Source organism: Carlito syrichta, unplaced genomic scaffold, assembly GCF_000164805.1.
Source record: "Carlito syrichta isolate Samal-C Ts95f unplaced genomic scaffold, Tarsius_syrichta-2.0.1 Scaffold316380, whole genome shotgun sequence".
Lineage (NCBI taxonomy): Eukaryota > Metazoa > Chordata > Mammalia > Primates > Tarsiidae > Carlito > Carlito syrichta.
In genome coordinates, this window is record NW_007260476.1 from 698,309 (window position 1) to 724,186 (window position 25,878).

Below are 25,878 nucleotides of genomic sequence, written 5' to 3' on the forward strand. Positions count from 1 at the left end.
CTCACCTCAGCCTCCCAAAGGCGCAGGATTACAGGCTGAGCCACCGAGCCTGGCTTATCAGTTTTTAATTCGTGATTTCTTCCACAGCTTTTAGTCCTTCTATATTCAGTTGTTAAATATGTAATTAGCCATATTTTCTGTTAGCTTTTATGGTAATCACTTCTTTTTGTTTTATTGCCCCCAACATATATGCATCCTTAAACACAACAATATACTTTGCGTGCTTCTTTTAATTGTAAGACAATTTATTTAATAGAAAAGTCTCAAGTTATAGTAGAAATAAGTTCCGCATACCCACAGTTTCCAATGTTAACATTTGCTTTATCATTCTCTTAAAAAAGATAAAGCCAGGTTATGGAGGCTCATGCTTGCAATCCCAACAATTTGGGAGCCCAAGGCAGAAGGACTGCTTAGCACAGAAGTTCAAGACCAGGTTGGGCAACACAGTCAGACCTTGTCTCCACTAAAAATAAAAAAACTAGCCGGGCATGATGGCATGTACCTATAGTCCCAGTTGCTCAGCAGGCTGAGGTGGAAGGATCATCTGAGGCCAGGACATCAAGGCTGTGGTGAGCTGCGAGCATGGCACTGCACTCCAGCCTGGGTGACAGAGTAAGACTTCAAAAAATTAAATTTTTTAAAAAATTATTTAAACTATAAATGAGAGGAACCTTTTGCCCCTAAATGTGTACTTCCTAAAAATAAGGACATCCTTTTATAAAATAACCACAGCATAATTATCAAAATCAATAAATTAACATTTAATGTTAATAGAATTAACTGGCCGGGTGCAGTGGCTCAGCCTGTAATCCCAGCACTTTGGGAGCCCGAGGTGAGAGGATCGCTTGAGTCTAGGGGTTCGAGACCAGCCTGGGCAACTTGGTGAGACCTCATCTTTACAATAAATCACAAAATCTAGCCGGGCGTGGTGGTGTGCATCTGTAGTTCCAGCTACTTGGAAGGCTGAGGCGGAAGGACTGCCTGAGCCCAGCAGGTCAACACTGGGGTGGCCATGAGCGTGCCACTGAACTCCAGTCTGGGTGATAAGAGTGAGACTTCAACTCAAAAAAAAGATAGTATTAACTGATCCAGATTAGTCAGTTATCTTATTATGGTCTTTATTGTATCTAAAGGAAAAGGTTTTCCTTATCTAGAATGTATTACCTATCTCATCTCCCCTTTCTCTTAATCTGAAACAATTCCTTGGTCTTTCTATCTTTCATGGCCACCCATCTTTGAAGAATACAGGCCAGTTATGAGGACAGCATATTCCCTAATTTGGGTTTTCTCATGATTAAATTCACATTAAGTCAGGCACAGGGGCACAAGACTGTAATCCCAGCACTTTGGGAAACCAAGGCAAGAGAATTGCCTGAGCCCAGGGGTTCGAGACCAGCCTGGGCAACTTGGAGAGACCTCATCTCTACAATAAATCAAAAAATTAGCTGGGCATGGTAGCGTGTGCCTATAGTTCCAGCTACTTGGAAGGTTGAGGCAGAAGGATCGCCGGAGCCCAGTAGGTCAAGGCTGCGGTGGCTGGGAGCAGCCACTGCACTCCAGTCTGGGTGACAGAGTAAGACTCTAACTCAAAAAAAAAAAAAAAAGTTAGCTGGGCATGGTGGTGCACACCTGTAGTTCCAGCTACTTGGAAAGCTGAGGTGGAAGGATCACATGAGCCCAGCAGGTTGTGGCTACAGTGGCCATGAGTCTGCCAATGCATTCCAGTCTGGGCAAGTGAGTGAGGCTCCGACTCAAAAAAATAAAAATAAAATAAATTCATGTTACGCATTTTGGGGGAAAAATACCACATAAATGATGCTGTATCCTTCACAGTGCAGCATGATCAGGAGAAACGTGATGTCAATTTGTTCCAGTACTGATGATGTTAACTTTGATGGCTTTGTTAAAATGTATCTGCCAGATCTCTCCATTTTAAAGTTGCTATTATTCCCCTTGAGATTAATAGGTATTTTGCAGGGACATCTTTTGTGACTATTTTCTACATATTTATGTAGAAATATGGGAGGCTGAGGCGAGAGGATTGCCTGAACCCAGGGGTTTGAGACCATATTTATGGTTTCTTTTATGACTTTTAAATTTTCTAAAATGTATTTTGGTACACTATGTCAGCTAACATTCTAATTGATTTCTCACTCATTGAATAACCAATTTCTCCTATACTAGACTGCTGAAATTCATTTACTTTATAAGTTCATTTACTTTATTTATTTATTTGTGTGTGTATACACATGAGGCGCCAAAAACACATTTTAAGTATGAGGTTTGCTCAAAAGATGGCATTAATCAAATGAATGCTAGCATCACTATACAACAGACAAGACAAAGAAAATGGTGGAAGCACGGTTAAACGAATGTCATAATACCCATTGCTATCATAAATCAATTCAACTTCCAAAAGTAATACATAGATATCATCTCTTTAAATGTGTATACATTTTTTAGCACCCTGTCTGTGTGTGTCTGTGTGTAGAAGTTACGGTATATCTCATGATCTAGTCTACAGATCTGTGCCTATCCTTGCATTAGTTTCAAGTTTTAATTACTACAAGTTTATACTGCAAATTATCCTGTATAAATACAGAAAGAGATAAATTTAGTATCTAGGAGAACCAATCTTATTCATTCTCTGTTCTTTTGTATCTGGGTTTTGTTTTGTTTTATTGCTGAGTCAGGGTCTCGTTATGTCATTTAGGCTGGAGTGTAGTGGGATGACCACCGTTCACTGGAAGCCTCAATCTCCTGGGCTCAGGTAATCCTTCTGCTCAGCCTCTCGAGTAGCAAGGAATACAGGTACACCATACCCAGCTAATCTTTTTGAATTTCAGTAGAGACAAGGTCTCGCTGTGTTGTCCAACCTGGTCTCGAACTCCTGCGTTCAAGTGATCTTCCTGCATCAGCCTCCCAAAGTACTGGCGTAGGCCACTGTACCAAGGCTATTATTTTATTTTACAAATTATTTTCGGCTAGTTTTACTTGTTTGATATTTTGGATGAACTTTGGAATTATTTTCTAAAACAGAAAAAAAAAGAAATCCCAACAGTGTTTTCATTCCAACAATTTTAAACTTAATTTGTGAAACCTCTTAAAGCAAAACATTGTCATTCCCAAAGACATGTATGAAGCTGATAAGCAAGCTTACCAAGAAGGAAAAATTAACCAAAGGTTTGTCCCTCCTCCCTCCTATCTTCCTTGTCTCTTATACACAGAGTAAGCTTTACATTTCTTACATTTTTCAGAATTACCTAGAACAAACAAGGAGCTAAGCAATAGAGTAGAATAGGAAAGCTCGTTTGGTCATATTTCCTTTAGAACCAAATGTCAAGAACATAGTTTTGTTAATGTTTTGTCCTGATATTAAATCAGAATTGTTTGTAGATTATCTATGGTTTAAGGGTATCATCAATACCAGTGAACCATCTCTAACACAAACACTACTCATCTATTATTTTGTTCAACTAGGACTCAATGATAGCGATCCATTTATACTGACACTCTATTGTTTGGTTGTCCTGGAGACTGAAGGCATGCATTTGTGAAAGCTGACAGAGGTTTGGAATGTAGTCATTGGCCAAGGAACAGAGAGCAACTACCTCAAATTCAAAATAAGCCTCTGAAATAAACTTAATTTGTACCGCATTTCATGTAAACCAACCAGAAGTTGGGGGGAAAATTTAGTTTTCTTTCAACATTTGTGAACATCTGGGTGGCGCACAGGTTAATAAAAAAGAGAAAGAGGAACATACAGGCAAACTCATCTAAGTAAAAACAGATTTGCAGAAAAAGAAAGTTTTAAGTAGGTTTAAAAATCAGATTACCGCCAGGCTCAGTGGCTCACACCTTTAATCCCAGCACTTTTGGGAGGCTGAGGCGAGAGGATTGCCTGAACCCAGGGGTTTGAGACCAGCCTGGGCAACATGGTGAGACCTCGCCTCTACATAAACCAAAAAATTAGCCGGGCATTGTGGCGTATGCCTGTAGTTATAGCTACTTGGAAGGCTGAAGTGGAAGGATCGCCTGAACCCAGCAGGTCAAGGCTGTGGTGGCTGTAAGCGCGCCCTGTACTCCAGCCTGGGATACAGAGTGACTCAAAAAAAAAAAAAAAAACCCCAAAAACAAACCAAAAAACAAATTATCTCATTGGCCCGAGGAGCAATTTGACTATCAAAGAGAATAATGAAACTGAGACACATCAAATAAATAACTTCATAGTAATTTTTAAAAGCCTAATTGGTTATTGTGGGAAATGTTATGGAAATATTTTGAAAACAGTTAAATATTGAGGACCACAAATAGCTTTTGCTTATATGCCTTATATCTACTGACATCTACTGCATGGTTAAACAAAAGACAGTTGATTTCTCATCTGCTTCTGCAATTTTAAGTTATGTAGCTTCTGGAAAACTCCACTGTATACCCATAAAAATAGATGTAAAAGAACAGAAAATTGAGTCTTAGCACTATTACCAATTTTTTTTTTTTCTGAGTTGGAGTCTTACTCTGTCGCCCAGACTGGAGTGCAGTGGCTGCTCCCACCCACCGCAGCCTCGACCTGCTGGGCTCAGGTGATCCTTCCGCCTCAGCCTTCCAAGTAGCTGGAACTACAGGCGCGCACTACCACGCCCGGCTAGTTTTTTTAATTTATTGTAGAAATGGGGTCTCGCCAAATTGCCTAGGCGGGTCTCAAACCCTCGGGCTCAGGCAGTCCACTCTCCTCAGCCTCCCAAAGCACGGGATTACAGGCTGAGCCACCGAGCCCAGCTGTTTTTTTTTCTTACAGATCCTCTGAAAAGGTGTCAAGGATCCTCCACAGGTTCCAGACTGCACTTGGAAAACCACCATTGAGCAATCAGCTGCTAACATGACCAAAAAGAGTGTCTCTTGATAAAATAACACAATACAACCTATGAAACAGCAGACCTTCCTCCCTTCCCCAAATTAAGCCCAAATCTTATGAAGCTACTGTACTGAATTACCAGTAGGTAACTGAGAGAAGAGAGAAATACTGGCATTACATGGATGGCAGCAAAATCCAGATGGTGGGAAACTACTGACTGGCTTAGGAGAAGGGGTTAGAGAATATGAATGAATGACTGGAGAAGAAACATATTGGAGGGAGGGAGAGAAATGAAGGGAGAGAGAGGAGAGAGAAAGAGAGCAGAGAGAAAAGAGAAGAAAGAAGAGAGGGAGAAAGAGAAATAAAGTTATAGGTTCCTTCCAGTAATGGCAGAAAGGCTCATATTTAAACTCAACTCTCCAACAGATAACAACTATAAACTCTGGACAAAACTTAAGAAAGATACTAGACAGCAACTACAAACAAGCTGGAGAAGAGTCAACATTCTAGGAAAGAAACTACAGTAGGTACTTGCAGTTTTTTTTTTTAAGGTCATCACTTGAATGCAGTCATGCAGGGTTGCTAAAATGCAAATAGAAATCCACACATTTTAAAACTTAAAGTACAATAAGACAAGAGTTTGTCATAACCACAGCAACTGGAAAGTGAGAGGTAAATCCCAGAAGAGAGATAGCCAGAGAGGAGGTGCCACAAAACTTGCGTGTCAACTTTGCCCAAATCTCTGGCTCACTCCTGACTTATGCATGTGTGGGGCTGACTCCAAACAGTTTAAAAAGTAAAAGAACTGAGCACCCTGGAAGAAGCAAAATTCGATAAAGTAAAAAATAAATAAAACCAATCATTTTTGGAGAAACAAATCAGAATCCAGAGGCTATACAACCTAGCACTGCCAATGTTCAGGAAAAATGAGTAATCCAAAATCACTTAATATACAAAGAAATAGGAAGTATGACCCATAAGCAAAAGAAAACTCAATCAGCAGCAAGAGATTCTGAGATTAAAAAGATTTAGCAAACAATGATTTTTTTTTTTTTGAGTGGGAGTCTCACTCTGTCACCCAGTTTGGAGTGCAGTGGCACGCTCACGGGTACCGCAACCTCAACCTGCTGGGCTCAGGTGATCCTTTCACCTCAGTCTTCCAAGCAGTTGTAACTACAAGCGCGTACCACAACACCCAGTTAATTTTTTTATTTATTGTAGGGATGAGGTCTCACCATCTTGCTCAGGCTGGTCTCGAACCCCTGAGCTCAGACAATACTCTTGCCTCCACCTCCAAAAGTACTGGGATTACAGGCGTGAGCCACCCTGCCTGGCGCAGACAATAATTTAAAGCAGCTAGTATACCCACATTCAAGAATACAAAACAAAACATGCTTATAATAAATATATACAAAATCTCAGCAGAGAAATGGAGATTCTAGATATAGAAAAGTACTATAGAAATAATAACAAAAGCCGGGCTCAATGGCTCAGCCTGTAATCCCAGCACTTTGGGAGGCTGAGGTGAGTGGATTGCCTAAGTCCACGGGTTCGAGACCTGTCTGGGCAACTTGGCGAGACCTCATCTCTACAATAAATCAAAAATTAGTTGGGCGTGGTAGCGCACGCCTGTAGTTCCAGCTACTTGGAAGGCTGAGGCGGAAGGCTGAGGCGGAAGGATCGCCAGAGCCCAGCAGGTTGAGGCTGTGGTGGCCAGGAGCGGCCACTGCACTCCAGTATGGGTGACAGAGTGAGACTCTAACTCAAAAAAAAAAACAACAACAAGAAATAATAACAAAAAACAAATGTAAATTCTAGAACTGGAAAAGATAATATGTGAAATTAAAAATTATAACTTGGGGATAGCAGAAGAGTCAGGTGGGGATAAACAGAAATGATCCCATCTGAAAAGTGAAAAGACTTAGGGAAAAAAATTATCAGAGCGTTAGGAAAGCACAGGACAATATCAAAAATTAGACTCAAGACGATCAGTAACAACAAGAAAGACTGAATCTGTGTAAGTGCATGTGCACATGCGCGCGCACGCGCGCGCACACACACACAAACATATCCACACAACATATCCATGTATGTCATAGTCACACTATGGAAAACAAAGATAAAGAGTTTCAAAACACCTTGTCACTACAGAGAAACAACAATATAAGTATCAAAGTAAATTTCCAGAAAAAATATTAAAAGATAGAGACACTTATACCAAGATAATAGATAATATAATAGTAGAATGACACTTATACCAAGAAAACCCATAATAATCATAAATATGTCACCACCTAATAAAAAAGCTTCAAAATACATGAAGCAAAAAATAGCACATTTAGAAAAAATATGCAAATCCATAGCCAGTTGCTAAACTAGATATCGCTAAAGCAGACATAAAAGATCTGAACACCACTATCAATCAGAGCTATTACTGACATTTACAGAACACTACACTTAAGTTTAGAAAGCACACTTCTTTCAAGTACACAAAGAACACTAAGACAGATCATGTACTAGACTATTACAGTACAGCTTAGAGGAAAATGTATTACTTTTATTTATTTTTTGAGTAGGAGTCTCACTCTGTCACCCAGGCTAGAGGGCAGTGGCACACTCCTGGCTACCGCAGCCTGGACCTGCTGGGCTCAAGCAATCCTTCCTCCTCAGCCTTCCAAGTAGCTGGAACTACAGGCACGTGACACCATGCCTGACTAATTTTTTGATTTATTGTAGGGATGAGGTCCCGCCAAGTTGCTCAGGCTGGTCTCAAACCGGTGGGCTCAGGCAATCCTCTCAGCTCAGTCTCCCAAAGTGCTGGGATTATAGGCGTGAGCCACAATGCCCAGCCTAATTAATTACTTTAAAATGTTAATAACTGACCCTTCACAGCCCTGGTTTGAAATAAGTAGGTCTACTTACATGTGAATATTTTCTTTTTTATTTTATTTTATTTTTTTTAGTAGAGATGAGGTCTCGTTTTGTTGCCCAGGCTGGTCTTGAACTCCTAGTTTAAGCTAAAGCGATCCTCCCACCTCAGTCTCCCAAAGTGCTGAGATTACAGGCGTGAGGCACACACAGTGCCTGACATATAGATAATTTCAATGGAAGTTAGTGTGCCTGCCCCCCTTCCCCCACCTCTGCCTCCCCTGACACAGCAAGACCAACTCTCTTTCCATCTCCTTAGCCTCCTGAAAGTGAAGACAAGAATGAAGACCTTTATGATAATCTACTTTCATTTAATAAGTAGTACATATATTTTCTTTTTTATTTTCTTAATAACATTTCTTTTCTCTAGATTACTTTATCGTAAGAATACTACAACATATAAAATATGTGTTAACTGCCTATGTGACTATGTTATCAGTAAGGCTTTCAGTCAACAGTATGCTATTTGTAGTTAAATTTTGAGAGAGTCAAAAGTGATATGTGAATTTTCGATTGCATGGGCGTCAGCACCCCTACCCCCACATTGTTCAAGAGCGACCTTTATTAGAAAAGAAAGCTGTCAAATCAATGTCCTTAGGTTCAACCTTTAACAAGCTAAAATTAAAGAAATAACCCAGAGTAAACAGAAGAAAGGAAATTATAAAGGTAAAAGTAAAATAACTATAGACTCATACACATTAAAAGAGTTATTATGAATAACTTTATGTCAATGAATATGACAACTTAGACGAAATGGGCAAAATCCCTGGAAAACACAATTTATTAGAACCAATATGAAAAATTGATCATCTGAATAATCACTGTAGTCACTTTCACTCTACTCCTGTGACACCCTTATCCCAGTGTGTCTTTCCATCTTCCCAAAGAGCCCTGTCACTCAGTTGGGGCAGCTGGTCAAAGGTGATTGAGTCATCAACTCCCAGGTTCCACTGCTTGGTACCTTAAGCTACCAACAGGGGAGGGGAGAATGAGGGACAGGGAAAGGACAACCCAGCTTGATCTCACAATAGTAGCTCAATCAAGCAGACCACATGCAAACAGGCCAAATTTGGCCCAGCGGCTGTAGTTTGTCAACCTGTGACCTAGGATATCTAAAGCAATCTTTAAAAAAGTAAAACTGGAGGTTTGCACTGACTGGTTTGCACTGCCTCGTTTAACATAAACTCACAGTAATAAAAACAAAAAACAAACAAACAAAAACTGTTGTATTGGCGTAAACGTTAATGAATAAATAAATGGAACTGAATAGAGCACTCCAAAACATACCCATGGTATATGGTCACTTCATTTTTGACAAAGGATCCAAAGCAACATTGAAGAAATAAGAGTGTTTCAACAAACAGAGCTGGAACAACATGGAAAAACATGAATCTCAATCCCTATCACACCATATATTAAAATTAATTTGAGATGGATCATAAATATAAATCTAAAGGTTAAAACAGTAAAGCTTCTAAAATAAGATTATCCTCATGATTTGGGGGTAGGCAGAGATTTCTTTAGACAGGGAAGATAAAATAGTAACTATAACACTCAAAACTGACAAATTGTGTTTCATCAAAATGACAAACTTCTGGACTGGGCACACTGGCTCACGCCTGTAATCCCATCTTTGGGAGGCCAAAGCAGAAGGGTTGCTCGAGCCCAGAAGTTCAAAATCAGCCTGGACAACAGCATAGTGAGATCTTGTCTGTATTTAACAAATAAAAATAAAAATTTTTAAACAACAAATTTATACTTGTCAAAAGATAACAACAAGAAAATAAGAAAGTTACAGACTAAGAGAAAATATTCACTAAGGATATAGCTCACAAAGAAGAATGAACCAAGTCTAATTTTCATAGAATAGCACAATAATAAAAAGGAAAAAACTACATGCATAACTCCCAAAAGAAGATTTATGCCAAAAAACACAGTATTTATTACTTTATTTATACAAATATCACTCAAAAAACAACAGTGCCTCTGGAGTAGGGAGGAACTGAGTTTTGGGCTACAAAATTAGAATTAATTATCGAATTCCATCCAAAGATATATTTAAGACTCTTGGATTTCACTGGATTTAAATTATGCCTCAAAAACACTGAATAAATAATGAATTCTAATAAATGACAAATATACTAAAGCTTTAGGAAGTTATATGTACCAGTGTTTGAAAGTTACTTTGAAAATATAAAGGTTCATGCCTGTAATCTCAGCACTTTGGGAGGTAGAGGCGGGTGGATCACCTGAGCCCAGGAGTTTGAGACAGCCTGGGCAACATAGCGAGAACTTGTCTCTACAAAAAAAAAAAAAGAAAGAAAGAAAAGAAAAGAAATCCAAAAAATTAGCTAGGTGTGATGGTGCACGCCTGTAGTCTTAGCTACTTGGGAGGCTGAGACAGAAGGATCACCTGAACCTAGGAGGTCAAGGCTACAGTGAGCCGTGATCATGCCACTGTACTCCAGCCCAGACCACAGAGTCAGAACCCGAAGGAAGGAGGGAGGGAGGGAAGGATGGAGGGTGGGAGGAAGGAAGGAAGATAAAATATAAGATAGACTGATGGGCCAAGTACGGTGGCTCAAGCCTATAATCCCAGCACTTTGGGAGGCAAAGGTGAGAGGACTGCCTGGGTCCAGGGGTTCAAGACCAGCCTGAGCAACTTGGTGAGACCTTGTTTCTAAAATAAATAAATAAACAAACAATTAGCTGGGCATGGTGGCATGTGCCTCTAGTTCCAGCTACTTGGAAGGCTGAAGCAAAAAGATCACCTGTGCCCAGCAGGTCAAGGCTCCAGCCTGGGCAACAAAGTAAGACTCCAACTCAAAAAAGCAAGCAAACGAACAAACGATGGATTGATGAATGGGTAGGTACAGAGATATGTGCTGAAGCAAATACAAAGCAGCCACCCCATCCTTGGAAAGAACCTAGCATCACAGGGCTCAATTTTCATGAAACAGAACCGAGAAACCTTCAACATCATCACCCAGCCTTCAAAACTCTACGGGCCTAGACAGCCTGCTTCAAGTTTCTTCTTACCAGTTTATAAAGTACTCCACAACCAGATGCCATCCCATGTTACCAAGGTGAATGCTAGTTGCTGTTCTGACAGCCAAACAGCCTTCTTGCTCTTCAGTAAGAAGTATCAATTTTCAGGAGACTGAGTAGCAGCTGATATCAGAGCAATAGAAAAGACACAGGTGAAGGACTACAACTTTTATGTATACCAGGTGGCACTTGTACTGACTGGGTTTCCTATGTGACACTGAAAGTCACCCGAGCTGTTATATTTCCCAGGATCTTAAGCTGGCAGGACCCCCAGGTTACAGAGTATCCAGCCCCAGAGTAGACACCTGCTCTGAGGTCCCCAGCTAATCTCTAACTAGATCTGTCCCACAGACCACTAATACAGGCCCCAGGAAGTTGCCTACTCTCAACCCAATTTTGCAAATCTGACAGTGGTCCACCTAGCTTCCAATCCTTTATAAGCAGCACAGAGTTTTAAAACCCATTTTAACCGCTCATTATATGTAGCCCTTACTTGGATCCCCATTCAAGTAAACTGTTAAAAAAAATAAAATAAAAAATAGGACACTTAAACACTGACCAGATATTGTTAAATTTTTTTTTTTTTGAGTCGAACTCTTACTCGTTACCCAGGCTGGAATGTGGTGGCACTATCACAGCTACCACAGACTTGACCTGCTAGGCTCAGGCGATCCTTCTGCCTCAGCCTTCCAAGTAGCTGGAATTATAGGCATGCACAACCATGCCTTGCTAATATTTTTTATTTATTGTAGAGACGAGGTCTTGCCAAGTTGCACAGGCTGGTTTCGTACCTCTGGGCTCAGGAAATCCTCTCACCTCGGCCTCCAAAAGTACTGGTATTACAGGCGTGAGCCACTGCACCTGGCTATTGTTAATTTTTATACATTTAAAAGTGGTATTATGGTTATATACTAAAGTCTTTGCAGTTTAGAAATAATATAAATTGGGCCAAGCTCAGTGGCTCAGCCTGTAATCCCAGCACTTTGGGAGGCCAAGGCGAGTGGACTGCCTGAGCCCGTGGGTTCGAGACCAGTTCAGGCAATTTTGCAAGACCTTGTCTCTACAATAAATCCAAAAAAATTAGCCGGGCATGGTAGTGCGTGCCTGTAGTTTCAGCTACTTGAAAGGTTGAGGCAGAAGGATCGTGGAGCCCAGCAGGTCAATGCTGGAGTGGCAGTGGGTGTGCCACTGCCCTCCAGCCTGGGGGACAGAGTGAGACTCCAACTCAAAAAAAAAAATAATGAAAAGACAGGGTCATGGGTTGATGGAAGTTTATTATATTATTATCTACTTGCATAAATACAAGTATCTACAAAGTAAATTTTTAAAAGGAACAAAAAAGTCTAATAATTTATATTTTAATTATATTCAAATAAGTTTTTTTGGAAGATAACACACTCAATGGCAAGAAAGAAAAAACAAGTAAAGATGAAAGATTATAGAAAGTTAAATTGGCTGAAGCAAACAGCTAGAAAGAAAGAAATACTATGACCTGCGTCATGAATGTAACAAAATATTAAGTAAACTCTCAAAGTCGTTACAAACATACAGCTTATTCTATAACAGGGGTTCCCAACTTCCCAGCAGGAGGTAAGTAAAACTTCATCTGTATTTATAGCCACTCCTCACCACTTTTATTACCACCTGAGCTCTGCCTCCTGTTAGATCAGCAGCGCCATAAGATTATAACAGGAACGCAAGCCCTACTGTGAACTGTACATGCGAGGGATCTAGGTTGCGCACTTCTTATGAGACTTCAATGCCTGATTATTTGAGGTGGAGCTGAGGTGGAAAATGAAGCTTAGGGAAAAAATGGTATGCCCAAAGTGCCAAGGTTCATAAATTAGTGGTGAAAAAAGTAAATCACAGATTATTCTTAGTCCTAGTGAAGCATCTAATTATTATATTGGTTTTCTCAAGGAAAGTTGTCTCCCATTACCCCGAGATGGGACCAACTATTTGCAGGAAAACAAGCCCAGGGCTCCCACTGATTCTGCATTATGCTGAGTTGTATAAATTATTTCATTATATATTACTATGTAATAATAATAGACATAAAGTGCACAATAAATTAATACATTTGAATCATCCCGATACTGTCTCCTCCCCAGCCCCAGTTCATGGAAAAATTGTCTTCCATGAAACCAGTCCCTGATGGCAAAAAAGGTTGGGGACCACTGTTCTATAATATTTGAGGTTTTTCAGTCAAAAAGACAATGTTACAATATGCACTAAAAAGAAAAAATTTTTTACATTTTTATTAATTAGTAATAGGTATTTCTCTGAAAGACAACAGTTGTTATCAAAGGATGCACTTATTATTTTAAACATTATTATGTTAATAATGATTAGATTCACCTAAATTAAAAAACAGCTATAGCACCATGCCTTCTCTTTCAAAATACTTAGAGTTCAAATTTAAAATATGTGCATTTCTTCATAAATATGCAGAAACTAATACTATCATACCGACTGAAATTCTGCAAAAATTTTTTCCACACTAAATTCAGTTCAAAACACATTTTCTAGCCGGGTTCGGTGGCTCAGCCTGTAATCCAGCACCTTTGGGAGGCTAGGGTGAGTGGACTGCCTGAGCCCATGGGTTCAAGATCCGCCTGGGCAACTTGGTGAGACCTCATCTCTACAATAAATCAAAAAATTAGCCGGGCGTGGTAGCGCGCGCCTATAGTTCCAGCTACTTGGAAGGCCGAGGCGGAAGGATCGCCAGAGCCCAAGCAGGTCAAGGCTGTGGTGGCCGGGAGCAGTTACTGCACTCCAGTCTGGGCGACAGAGTAAGAATCCAACTCAAAAAAAAAAAAAAATACTGGTTCTCACTAAGTACACCGTTCACAAGCTCACGTCCTCCAGTGAAGAAGGCCCTAGGGACAAGCCTGTCACATTCCCTGGATTTCACCCACCTCTCCACAAAAAAACAAAAAAAACATATTTTCTGGGCAGAGAAACCAACTGGAAAAGTATCTTTGCACATCATCTTTCATCTACATAATACATCAATTTTCAAAATTTTCATATATGTGACCTTCAATCAACCCAGTGAAATAGGTAAGACAGATATTTCTTACAGATTACAAAGGAAAATGAAACTTAGGGAAAAAATGGTTTGCCCAAAGTGACAAGTTTCATAAATTAGTGATGATGAAAGTAAATCACAGATTTTTCTTAGTCCTAGTGGAGCATCTAGTTACTATATTGGTTTTTTCAAATGGTGACCCACAGTAACCAGCATCAGAATTACATGAGGTTTTGGCTGAAAATGCAGCTAAACACTCCTGTGTCTCACCTCACATTCAGAGTCAGAATCTCTGGGGAGTAGAGCCCAAAAATGTGTATACTCTCTAAAAGAATTTTTATAATTAACAACCACCACAAGTAATTTCAATGCAACTTACATGGATATAAAATTTGAAACTCACTAGGGTATATACAAGGAAAAATAACCCAGAATTTATTTATAAAAATTTGTGTACTTATTCTTACATGCTTAAACTTCAGAGACCTTCAAAGTACTCTCTGTTTGATGCAATACACCCACTGAGACACTTTGATGCCTTTTAGTGCTTCTGTCATTTTTTATTTCACCTCATCCACATTGGCAAAATGTTTCCCTTTGAGTACTTTTTTTAATGCGGGGGAAACGAAAGTTGCTTGGGGCAAGATCAGGTGGAGTACAGAGGCCATGCTGTTTCTGGTCAAAAACTGCTGAACACCCAATGATGTATTGGTAGGTTGCTTGTGTACATCATCCATCAAGAAATGGGTAAATGTGTTTAAAATAATCTCTTCTCAAAATATTCACTGAAGCCGAACACAGCTTCTTGGAACAATACCAGCTTGTACACTGATGTCAATGGTTTACTTAGAGAGGAAAGCCTGTACTATAAGGGGCCCACCCTCCAAAAAATAATTGGTTTTTTTTGGGGGGGGGTTCCCCCTCATACTCTTGTGCATTCTCACTGCTTTAGGTATAATGAAAAAGTATGTAAGATAGAAATGTCTACAATGTTTTGAGGGCAATAAGACCATTACAAAAGAAACTATGAGAGCAACAAAAAAAGAAATTTTTGTAGCTTTCATAGTGACTGCTAATTTTAAAAATAGTTGAAGGCCAGGTGTAATGGCTCAACCCTGTAATCCCAGCACTTTGGGAGGTCAAGGCGAGAGGATTGCCTGAGCCCAGGGGTTCGAGACCAGCCTGGGCAACTTGATGAGACCTCATCCCTACAATATGTCAAAAAATTAGCCGGGCATGGTAGAGCATGCCTGTGGTTCCAGTTACTTCCAAGGCTGAGGTGGAAGAATTGCCTGAGCCCAACAGGTCGAAGCTGCAGTGGCCATGAGTATGCCACTGCACTCCATCCAGGGTGACAGAGTGAGACTCCAACTCAAAAAAAAAAAAAAAAAGTTTAAAATACATGAGGGTTTTAGTACCTGTAGGATAAAATACTCCTGAAAGACTTAAAATTAAAACGAAAAGTGTGACAGAGTTAGAAGATTCGAGCAAAGAGAAAGACCAGCATAACAAAATGCCAAGTAAACTGAATTATCAATAGCCTATATGGAAAATAGAACAGAGGTCATTTCTGTTGGGAATAAAGCAAGAAAAAAAATTAGCTAGACAGAGAAGTCAGTTTATAAAAGGATTTATATTGCAAGTTGAAAACTTAAAATTTAATTCTATAGATCGTCAATCAACTATTTGCAAACCAATCTAGACCAATGGCATGTATATATGTATGAATGTACGTAGAGATGAAGTCTTGCTATGTGGCCCAGGCTTGTCTCAAACTCCAGGGCTCAAGCAATCCTCCTGCCTTTTGAGATGTTGTCCAGGCTTGTCTCAAACTCCTGGACTCAAGCAATCCTCCTGTCTCAGCCTCCCAAAGTGCTGAGATTACAGGCATGAGCCACCGCACTTGCCACTGATCTGTCTTTATGCTGCCCAGATCTAAGAATGGATTAATAAAGGATTGTTAAAAATAAAATAAAAATTTCAAACAAGCATATAAAAAATTTCAAAAATAAAAAATGTCAAACAAGGATATAAAACAGAGACTGCAGGTAGCTCACAAAGCTTACAACATTTACTCTCTGGCCCTTTACAGAATGGTTTGCCAACCCCAACTATGAGCAACAGAATAATTGTAGATCCTGGATTAATGAGTATGTAACTTGTTAAACTCTGCCACTCTATAATGACACTTAATATGTTGCTACTAAAATAACTGCCAATTTTCATTATTCTTATTATTTAAGATCAGCAGAAAATCAAAGTTAAAATGTTCCAAGTGGTTAATGTACAACCCAAATATGAATGTAAATGATAAGACTGTAATCAATGAAAACTGAAAAATTTCCCTAATGAAACAACTGGACAAGGAATGAAAATATAAAAATCGATAATCCTTCTATTATAACTTCCAGCATCTTAGATTCGGTTACAATAAATAAATGAATATCTATTATTTGAAAAGAAACATGCTGGGAGCTATCACAAGTTGGCCTAGTTTAAAGAATCCTAGCCTCTCTATACATAGGCATTGTTACCACTTTACAGTTGTAGACACAAGGTGCAGAAGCATCTTGTCCAAGATTCACAACCTGCTGAGTCCAAATCCCATCCTTCAGCTAAAGACCTTTCCAAATTTTATCAATTTTCCCAAAGAGTTGCAGTTTGGGTTAGACTGTTTTGTTTTTAACTAAACTGAAAATGAATACAATGCTTTGAAGTAACACGTAACAGCCGGGCTCGGTGGCTCAGCCTGTAATTCAACGCCTTTGGGAGACTGAGGTGAGTGGATTGCCTGAGCCCGCAGGTTCAAGACCTGCCTGAGCAACTTGGTGAGACCTCATCTCTACAATAAATCACAAATTAGCCGGGCTTGGTAGCGCGCACCTGTAGTTCTATATACTTGGAAGGCTGAGGCGGAAGGATCGCTGGAGCCCAGCAGTAGCCAGGAGTGGCCACTGCACTCCAGTCTGGGCAAAAGAGTGAGACTCCAACTCAAAAAAAAAAATTACATATAAGCCCCAGGCCCTGATTCAGGATTCAGCTAAATGCTCAATTGTCTTCACTCTGATAATGTCCCAAGGACCAGGAGTCCCAAAACCCCGGGCCACAGACAGAACTAGACTGGATCAGTACCAGTCCGAGCCAGTACCAGTCTGTGGCCTGTCAGGGACAGAGCTACACAGCCGTTGGTGAGCAGCAGGCAAGCAGAGCTCCATATTCTGTCAGATCATCGGGGGCATTAGAATCTCATAGGAGCATGAACCTTATTGTGAAGAGCTGCTCACAGGTGAGATCCAGACTGTGTGCGCCTTATGAGAATCTAAAGCCTGATGACTATCTCTCCTCCCCACCCCCCATCTGTGGCAAAATTGTCTTCCAAAAAACTAGTCCCTTTTACCAAAAAGGTGGGGGACCACTGCCATAGACTCTTTTTGGTATTGGCCCTACACTTTGCTAAAAGTCCACTATTCTGTACTGAAAATGAGCATCACTTAGTCTAGTTTACTGGACAAGATAATTTATTGTCCCATTTAATCTCATAATAGATAAAGCATAACATATAAAATATCTGAATATTCCAGCAAAACTGCCACAGTATGCAAATTCTGGATTTTAATTTTTTTAAACAAAAAAATTATCATTTGTGGCTGTTTTTTATAAAACAGTTCCGATCTTTCCCAAAGGCACAACATAATTGCTCCAAAAGTCCAAATAGCTCTCATAAAATGCAGCTTATTGAACACATACGTATAACTCTATTAATAAAGACTGTCTCCATATTCCTAAGCATCAACTTCAAAATCGAAGCCCTCTCTCACTTTTATACCAAAATTAAGCTGAAAAAAAAAATTATTTTTATTATGTCTCCTCCCTACTAGACTGTAAGCTTTATGAGAAAATATGAGCTGGGCTCGGTGGCTCAGCCTGTAATCCTGTGCTTTGGAAGGCTGAGGTGAGTGGATTGCCTGAGCCCATGGGTTCGAGACCCACCTGGGCAACTTGGCAAGACCTCATCTCTACAGTAAATCAAAAAATTAGCCGGGCGTGGTAGCGCATGCCCGTAGTTCCAGCTACTTGGAAGGCTGAGGCGGAAGGATCGCCAGAGCCCAGCAGGTCGAGGCTGTGGTGGCCGGGAGCATGCCACTGCACTCCATTCTGGGCGACAGAGTGAGAATCCAACTCAAAAAAACAAAAAAAAGGAAGAAAAGAAAAGAAAATATGAATCAAGCCTGATTTAGTAATCCTAGCACCTAAGTACAGTTAATGGCACATAGTAGGTGATTAATCTCTACTTCAAGAATGAAGAATAAATCAATCATGAGTGTTAACAGGAAACGTGTACCTTATGCGTTTATTTTAAAAGGAATCATTTTGTTTTGTTTTTAATATAGTATAAATAACCAAATATTGGCAAGCAATGCATGATTTAATTTCTACATGTAGATTTTATTTCTACATGTATATGTATTTCTCCATGCCTATGAAGCATCAGTAGTGATTCCTTTACTCTCAGTCCTAAAACATAAAAGGTTAATTTACCACTAGAAAATAAAAACTACACAGGTTTCAAAATAAAATTATCTCTACATTTTATTTTCTGTTGAATTATCTATAGCATTGCTCACCAGCCTTCCTTCTGCTAACTTTGATAATCAGAAGTTAGTCCAATAGTGAAATTCCTTTAACTAAAAACCATGATTTACCCTCAATGTCATAAAAGAGGACATAGAAACCTTTTACAGTAAGCTTAAGATGCAAAAGAAAGTGTTACAAAATAAATATATAGAAACTTTGTATGAAATATTTTGCTTTTGGAAAAAAATATCAAAAAGTTATTTCAGGGCCAGGTGTGGTGGCTCACACCTGCAAACCCAACACTTTGGGAGGCAGAAAAGAGAGGACTGCCTGAGCCCAGGGGTTCGAGACCAATCTGGGCAACTTTGTGAGACCTTACCTCTACAATAAATCAAAAAATTAGCCAGGTGTGGTGGCTCATGCCTGTAGTTCCAGCTACTTGGAAGGCTGAAGCAGAAGGATTGCCTGAGCCCAGCAGGTTGAGGCTAGAGTGGCCACAAGCATGCCACTGCATTCACTCCAGCCTGGGTGACAGAGTGAGACTCCAATTTAAAAAAAAAAAAAAATTATTTCAGCAAAGAAATACTAAGTGCTTAAATGCAAAATATTTTACTAACATCTGGCATACTATGTTCTATAACTTGATGCACATACCTGCTCTACCAAATATACTGTAGAAGTCTATAAACACTAAAATCATAGTCAAGTAATTTATAAACCACATCTATAGAAACTAATGATATACTCTGTAAAAAGTATGATCTTGATGCATATTTATAAACAGTAATAGCATAATTTGCTTATCACAGCTATCAACACAGATCAATGCAGATATACTTTATTGATGGCTCAAATACTATTAGTATTACCATCAGCAGTTTTATGATTGCCAAAATAGTGAACAACTCTTGATAAAGTTATGAATAAAACATGAAATCTTCCCTAGATATACACACGTGGTAAGCTACTGCATCGATAGGTTCAATTAATGGTTTCCCTGTATCCATGCCCTTTACCCTGTAACTTGGTAGCTCCCTCCTAGCCCCACTCTGATTCTGGGCTTGGAGATGACTTTCTTTGGCAATAGGATGTTCTTAACTATAATGTAAGTATGTAAGATAGAATTAAATTATATATTCAGATGACTGTACGCACATGTTCCCTATATGTAAATGTTTTGAGGAGCACCCATAGCACGTGGTATACAGGTTAAATCTGTTTAACACATTACAAGTCATTTGTCAACCATGGTGCTTCATGCTTCTGCCAGCAACAACCTCCAATAGTGACAATAACCAAGCATGCCTCGCAACAGACTAAAATTCCCTGCTGAGGGTAGACAATCCAATACTGCTGCCACAGATCACACTTTCTGATCTTTTAATTTGGGAAACATTCATCTTCAGGCACTAACCCATTCATACCCAAGATGTATGATTGAACTTCCTTAATCCAAAATGTATATGACTGAATATGGCTTTTTCCAAACTACTGAAATTACAGAAATATGGCAACATATTTTCAAATGTAAACTTAAATTCTGGTACTATTCTCTATGCATGTGATACTTAAGATTTAAATTTTTAAATAAAAGATAAACTGGTAATAAAACACTTCCATTTGAAATCCATTAAGGTTTTTATTATAAAGCTGTATTAACCATCTCATACTTCATATTCTTAATCCTCATCCTCTCCATATCTCTTAAGTTTTAAGAACACAGATAATGTTAGTACTACTGCAAATAACCAAATACGCTTCATCCATTCTGGATCTAAGATGTCCTCAGGCACACTATAAAAAGGAATGCTGTCTTTCTAACATATAAGTAACAACAAGATTGGCATATTTTCTAGCAATCCACTGCAAATTTCCCTTTTTGTGTGTGTACTGTGTTTGCTCTGTCTTCAATGTCTTTCACTGCTAGCTTAAGTCCCAGTCACCCTCAAAAACCAGCAAATATTTACCTTTTCTGTGAGGTGTTCCCACAAATAGACCTTCCCACAAATAGACTGAATCCCTCTTCATTATTTTATTTTTTGTCGTTTTTTACCAAATATCTTACTGCAATGATCTGTTACATAACTGTTGTTCCAACTGCGAGCCCTTTGTCCACTAAGGCTGTGCAACATCTATAACTGCATACATATTACCCAGCACAGTGATTGTCATAGGGGATGCTTTAAGTAGCCTGTCAATTTGCATGCTACTTTGTAGAATTTAAAATTCATGAATCCAGTCGGGTGCTGTAGCTCACACCTATAATCCAGCACTTTGAGAGGCAGAGGTGAGAGGACTGCCTGAGCCCAGGGGTTCAAGATCAGCCTGGGCCACTTGACGAAACCTTGTCTCTACAATAAATCAAAACATTAGCAGGGCAAGCCAGGCTTGGTGGCTCAGTCTGTAATCCCGAGCCTTTGGGAGGCTGAGGTGAGTGGATTGCCTGAGCCCGCAGGTTCGAGACCCGCCTGGGCAACTTGGCAAGACTTCATCTCTACAATAAATCAAAAAAATCAGCCGGGCGTGGTAGTGCATGCCTGTAATTCCAGCTACTTGGAAGGCTGAGGTGGAAGGATTGCCGGAACCTAGCAGGTCGAGGCTGCGGTGGCCGGGAGCAGCCACTGCACTCCAGTCTGGGCGACAGAGTGAGACTCCAACTCAAAAAATAAAAAAAATTAAATAAAAAAAAATTTAAAAATTAGCAGGGCATAGTGGTACGTGCCTGTAATTCTAACCACTTGGAAGGCTGAGGCAGAAGAATCATCTGAGCCTACCAAGTCAAGGCCATGGTGGCCACAAGTGTGCCACTTCCCTCCAGCTTGGGTGACAGAGTGAGATTTCAACTCAAAAAAAAAAAAAGATTCATGAATCCATTCTAGTCATTTCTTCATGCCACCATGCCCGTCTATTTTTTTGATTTATTGTAGAGAAGAAGTCTTTCCAAGTTGCCCAGGATGGTCTCAAACCTGTGGGCTCAGGCAATCATTTCACCCTGGCCTCCCAAAGTGCTGGGATTACAGGCTTGAGTCACCGCACCCAGCCCCATTCTAGTCATTCAAATGTTTAATTTTGCTTCTATTTTTTGATACAGTGAATTCCCTAAAATCAAACATACTGAATTTACCTTGTGAGTCACTACACTTGGTCCCATGCTAATCATTCCTATTGTTTATATTTTGCTTCTACGTTTCAGTATAATAAATTCTCTAAAATCAAATATACTGAATTTACGTTGATGCTAAAGTCTTAAAAAATATTACATCAGAAATTCTGCCATAAGTGACAACAAGGATAAACCTTGAAGACATTATACTAAATGAAATATGCTAGTCACAGAAGGACAAATATTGTATGTTTCCACTTATGTGAGCTATCTAACAGCTAAACCCAGAGGAAAAACCAGAGAGTAGAATAGTGGGCACCAGGGGTTGAGGAGAAAATGTGCAGTTGCTGTTCAACAGGTATAACGTTTCAGTTATACAAGATGATTAAGTTCTAGAGAACTTCTATACAACACCACCTATGGTTAAGAACATATTATTGTACACATATTATTGTACACTTAAAAGATATTAGGAGGATAAATCAATGTTCTTACTACAATTAAAAATATGCACTCCTTCAATCTTAGTATTTTTGAACCAGTCTCCATCTAACCTTATCTACTGACAAGTCAGTATATTTTTACTTACTTCTTCAATGGACTGTTAATCCAGTTCTGTTTCTCTGGCTTTACTACTGTCATTATATTTTTTAATCTAACAACAGAATAAAATGCTTTACTTTGTTTCTGATTCCATCTCAATTTCCAAAACTGTACATACTAAGTCAACACTCTAAGAAACTTAAAGTTAGCAATGTGAAATCAAACCCACTTGTAAACTTTATACCAATAGTTCAAATTGTATTTTAATCGTAAATATATCATTCTATGCTTACTGCCATTAGAAATCTTCTACTCTGTAATCCAGTTGCATATTTTCCTGAAATGTACCCACATCAGTCTAGAATCTGATTACTCAAAATAATTTGTCATTAGCAAAATTTGGGGACTTCAAAGTGTGCTCTCTTCTCTAACTTGCATATTTTTTTTTTGAGTTGGAGTCTCACTCTGTTGCCCAGACTGGAGTGCGGTGGTTGCTCCCGGCCACTGCAGCCTCGACCTGCTGGGCTCCGGCGATCCTTCCGCCTCAGCCTTCCAAGTAGCTGGAACTACAGGTGCATGCTACCACGCCTGGCTCATTTTGATTTATTGTAGAGATGAGGTCTCACCAAGTCGCCTAGGTGGGTCTCGAACCCGTGTGCTCAGGTAATCCACTCACCTCAGCCTCCCAAAGGCACGGGATTACAGGCTGAGCCACCGAGTCCAACCTAACTTGCATATTTAAAGATATTTTGTAATTGTGAATTTATACATCTTCACTATTTTAGAACCAAAAAGCATGCACATCACAAATAGGTAACCAATTTTAAGATACTACAATCAGATTACTAAGAAAGAGAGGGAGAGGGCAAAATGTTTGCATATATTTTCTAAGGGTGAAAGAAAAGATCGAAACTAATGAAACCTTAACATTTATTTTATGTATACTAAGGATATCAAAACTATGCAACCAGAATAGTACAACTAAAGTACTATTTCTTTTTTAGAAAGTGAGACTTTTCTGTAAATAATAATGACTAATTTTAATCAATTGGGTTAACTGATTAATCCTTACCAAGATTATGGAAATGTCTATTTTCTCTGTTAATTGTATTGATTTTTAAGACATTAGATCACTACCTTTTACTAACAGCAAAACCCAGAACTAAAATCAAAACAGCAAACAGAATAGAATTATTGGAAATTCATTAAAAGCAATAAAGAAAAAGCTCCCCTCCAAATGTTTAGTCCAAATGGTTCCCCATGATACTAGGCTGCCCCTCAGAACAACTAAACCCCCCTTACTGAGCACCTGCTAAACACTAAATATCACATATACATCCACAGTTAAAAATTTATTTTAAGCCGGGCTCAGTGGCTCAGCCTGTATTCCTGCGCCTTTGGGAGGCTGAGGTGAGTGGATTGCCTGAGCCCGCGGGTTCGAGACCCTGAGCAACTTGGTGAGACATCATCTCTACAATAAAAAAAAAAAAATCAGCCGGGCGTGGTAGCGCACGCCTGTAATTCCGGCTACTCGGAAGGCTGAGGCAGAAGGATCACCGGAGCCCAGCGGGTCAAGGCTGCAGTGGCCAGTCTGGGCGACAGAGTGAGATTCCAACTCAAAAAAAAAAAAAAAAAAATTATTTTAAAAGGTCGGGTATGGTGGCTCAAGCCTATAATCCCAGCACTTTGGGAGGCCGAGGTGAGAGGACTGCCTGAGCCCAGGGGTTCGGGCACGCCTGGGCAACTTGGTGAGACCTCATCTCTATAATAAAAATAATAATAATAAACTGGGCGTGGTAACGCATGCCTGTAGTTCCAGCTACTCGGAAGGTTGAGTGAGGCAAAAAGATCGCCTAAGCCCAGAAGATCAAGGCTGAGGTAGCTGAGCATGCCACTATACCGCAGCCTGGGTGACAGAGTAAGATTCCAACTCAAGAAAAAAAAAAGGCCAGGCTCCAGTGGCTCGGCGTGTAATCTCGCACTTTCTGAGGTCGAGGTGAGTGGATTGCCTGAGTCCACGGATTCGAGACCCACCTGGGCAACTTGGGGAGACCTCATCTCTACAATAAATCAAAAAATTCGCCAGGTGTGGTAGCGCGCGCCCGTAGTTCCAGCTACTTGGAAGGCTGAGGCGGAAGGATCCCCAGAGCCCAGCAGTTCAAGGCTGCGGTGGCTGGCAGCATGCCACTGCACTCCAGTCTTGAGTCTTTGAGTTGAAACGAGACGCCAACTCAAAAAAAAAAAAAAGGACCTTAGGTGAAAGTTGATCACACAACAGACTAACAAGTTCAATATCAACAAAGTTAATTATCTTCCTGTTTTTTTCTTTATTTTTTTATTTTTATTTATTTTTGTTTTTGAGCTGGAGTCTCACTCCGTCACCCAGACTAGAGTGCAGTGGTCGCTCCCGGCCACCACAACCTCGACCTGCTGGGCTCCGGCGATCTTTCCACCTCAGTCTTCCAAGTAGCCGGAACTACAGGTGCACGCTACCACTCCCAGCTAATTTTTTGATTTATTGTAGAGCTGAGTTCTCACCAAGTTGCCCAGGCGGTTCTCAAACCTGCGGGCTCAGGCAATTTACTCACCTCAGTCTCCCAAGGCATGGGATTACAGTCTGAGCCACCTAGCCCGGCTTGTTTTGTTTCTTTAACTTAACTTCAATATCAGATGTTCTCCAAAAATGTCTTTTATATTTAACACTAGTGTGATTTAAATATATAGATTTCCCCTCAGGTTTTTGATGAAATATTTATACGATAGACATTAATTCCAAATGCACTATTAAATGAGTACATACTAAAAGATCTAAATGTAGAGTACAAAAATAACTTTAGCCAGCGAAATTCACAATTTTAAATAATTATTACGGGAAGACACCCCTTATCAACAAGGGTGCCTGAACGAAGCATAGTTGTATACCTAACCCTAAACTGTACCCCACAATATCAAAATAAAACATACTGATAAAAAATAAATAATTATTAACTCTTACTAAAATGACTGCCAACAAGAAAGTTGAAATTGTAAAAACACTTACTTCATTTCCATGTTTTTGCAGAAATTCAATTTCCTGTTGTGTGAAGGTTGTCATGGAGATCGATTTCACTCTGTGTGGTGGATTTAACCCTCGCCTAAAAGATAAAATATTTTACAAAATTTACTACTACATACTATGTTTTTAAAATGACACAGCTAATAATTCAAAACATTTTAAACTAGAACATTTAAATTTGAAACTGCTTTCATCCCATAAACTAAACTACTTTCATCCCATAAAGTATTTTTAAAAAGAAATTTTTTTTTTTGAGTCAGTGTCTTACTTTGTAGTCCAGTCTAGAGTGTAAGAGCACTATCACGGCTCACCTCAGCCTATAACTTCAAACTATAAGAACCTCAGAAAACGCGGGAGACACCCTTATGGAAATTGTAACTGGCAACCAACTTCTGATCAAAACCCCAAGTGTCCGTGCCATAAGGGATAAGATAGACAAGTGGGACCTCATCATACTTACAACCTTCTGCAAAGCCAAATAAACCATCAAGAGAGCGGTAGACAGCCCAGACTGGGAAAAAATATTTGCCAACTGTATGTCTGACAAAGGTCTAACATCTAGGATCTACAAGGAACTCAAATGTGCTGAAAAGAAAAAAACAAACAGCCCCATTACAAAGTGGGCAAAAGAAATGAATAGATAGTCTCAAAAGAAGACATATAAGCAGCCAACAAATACATTTAAAAAATGCTCAGCCTCACTAGTCATCAAAGAAATGCAAATTAAAACTACACTGAGA

General features: G+C 39.6%; 1 protein-coding gene across 7 annotated transcripts in view; it reads right to left on the bottom strand.

Annotated features, from left to right (window-relative positions):
- The window catches only part of AGFG1 (ArfGAP with FG repeats 1), a 65,912-nt gene extending 40,701 nt beyond the window's left edge, over positions 1–25,211 (bottom strand). For all 7 annotated transcript variants that reach the window (XM_021707092.1, XM_008074232.2, XM_021707091.1 and 4 more), the window contains exon 1: positions 25,124–25,211. In XM_021707092.1, the coding sequence (XP_021562767.1) occupies positions 25,124–25,177 (54 nt within the window). In that variant the 5' untranslated portion in view covers positions 25,178–25,211. The remainder of the gene's footprint in view (positions 1–25,123) is intronic.
- Positions 25,212–25,878: the final 667 nt, after the last annotated feature.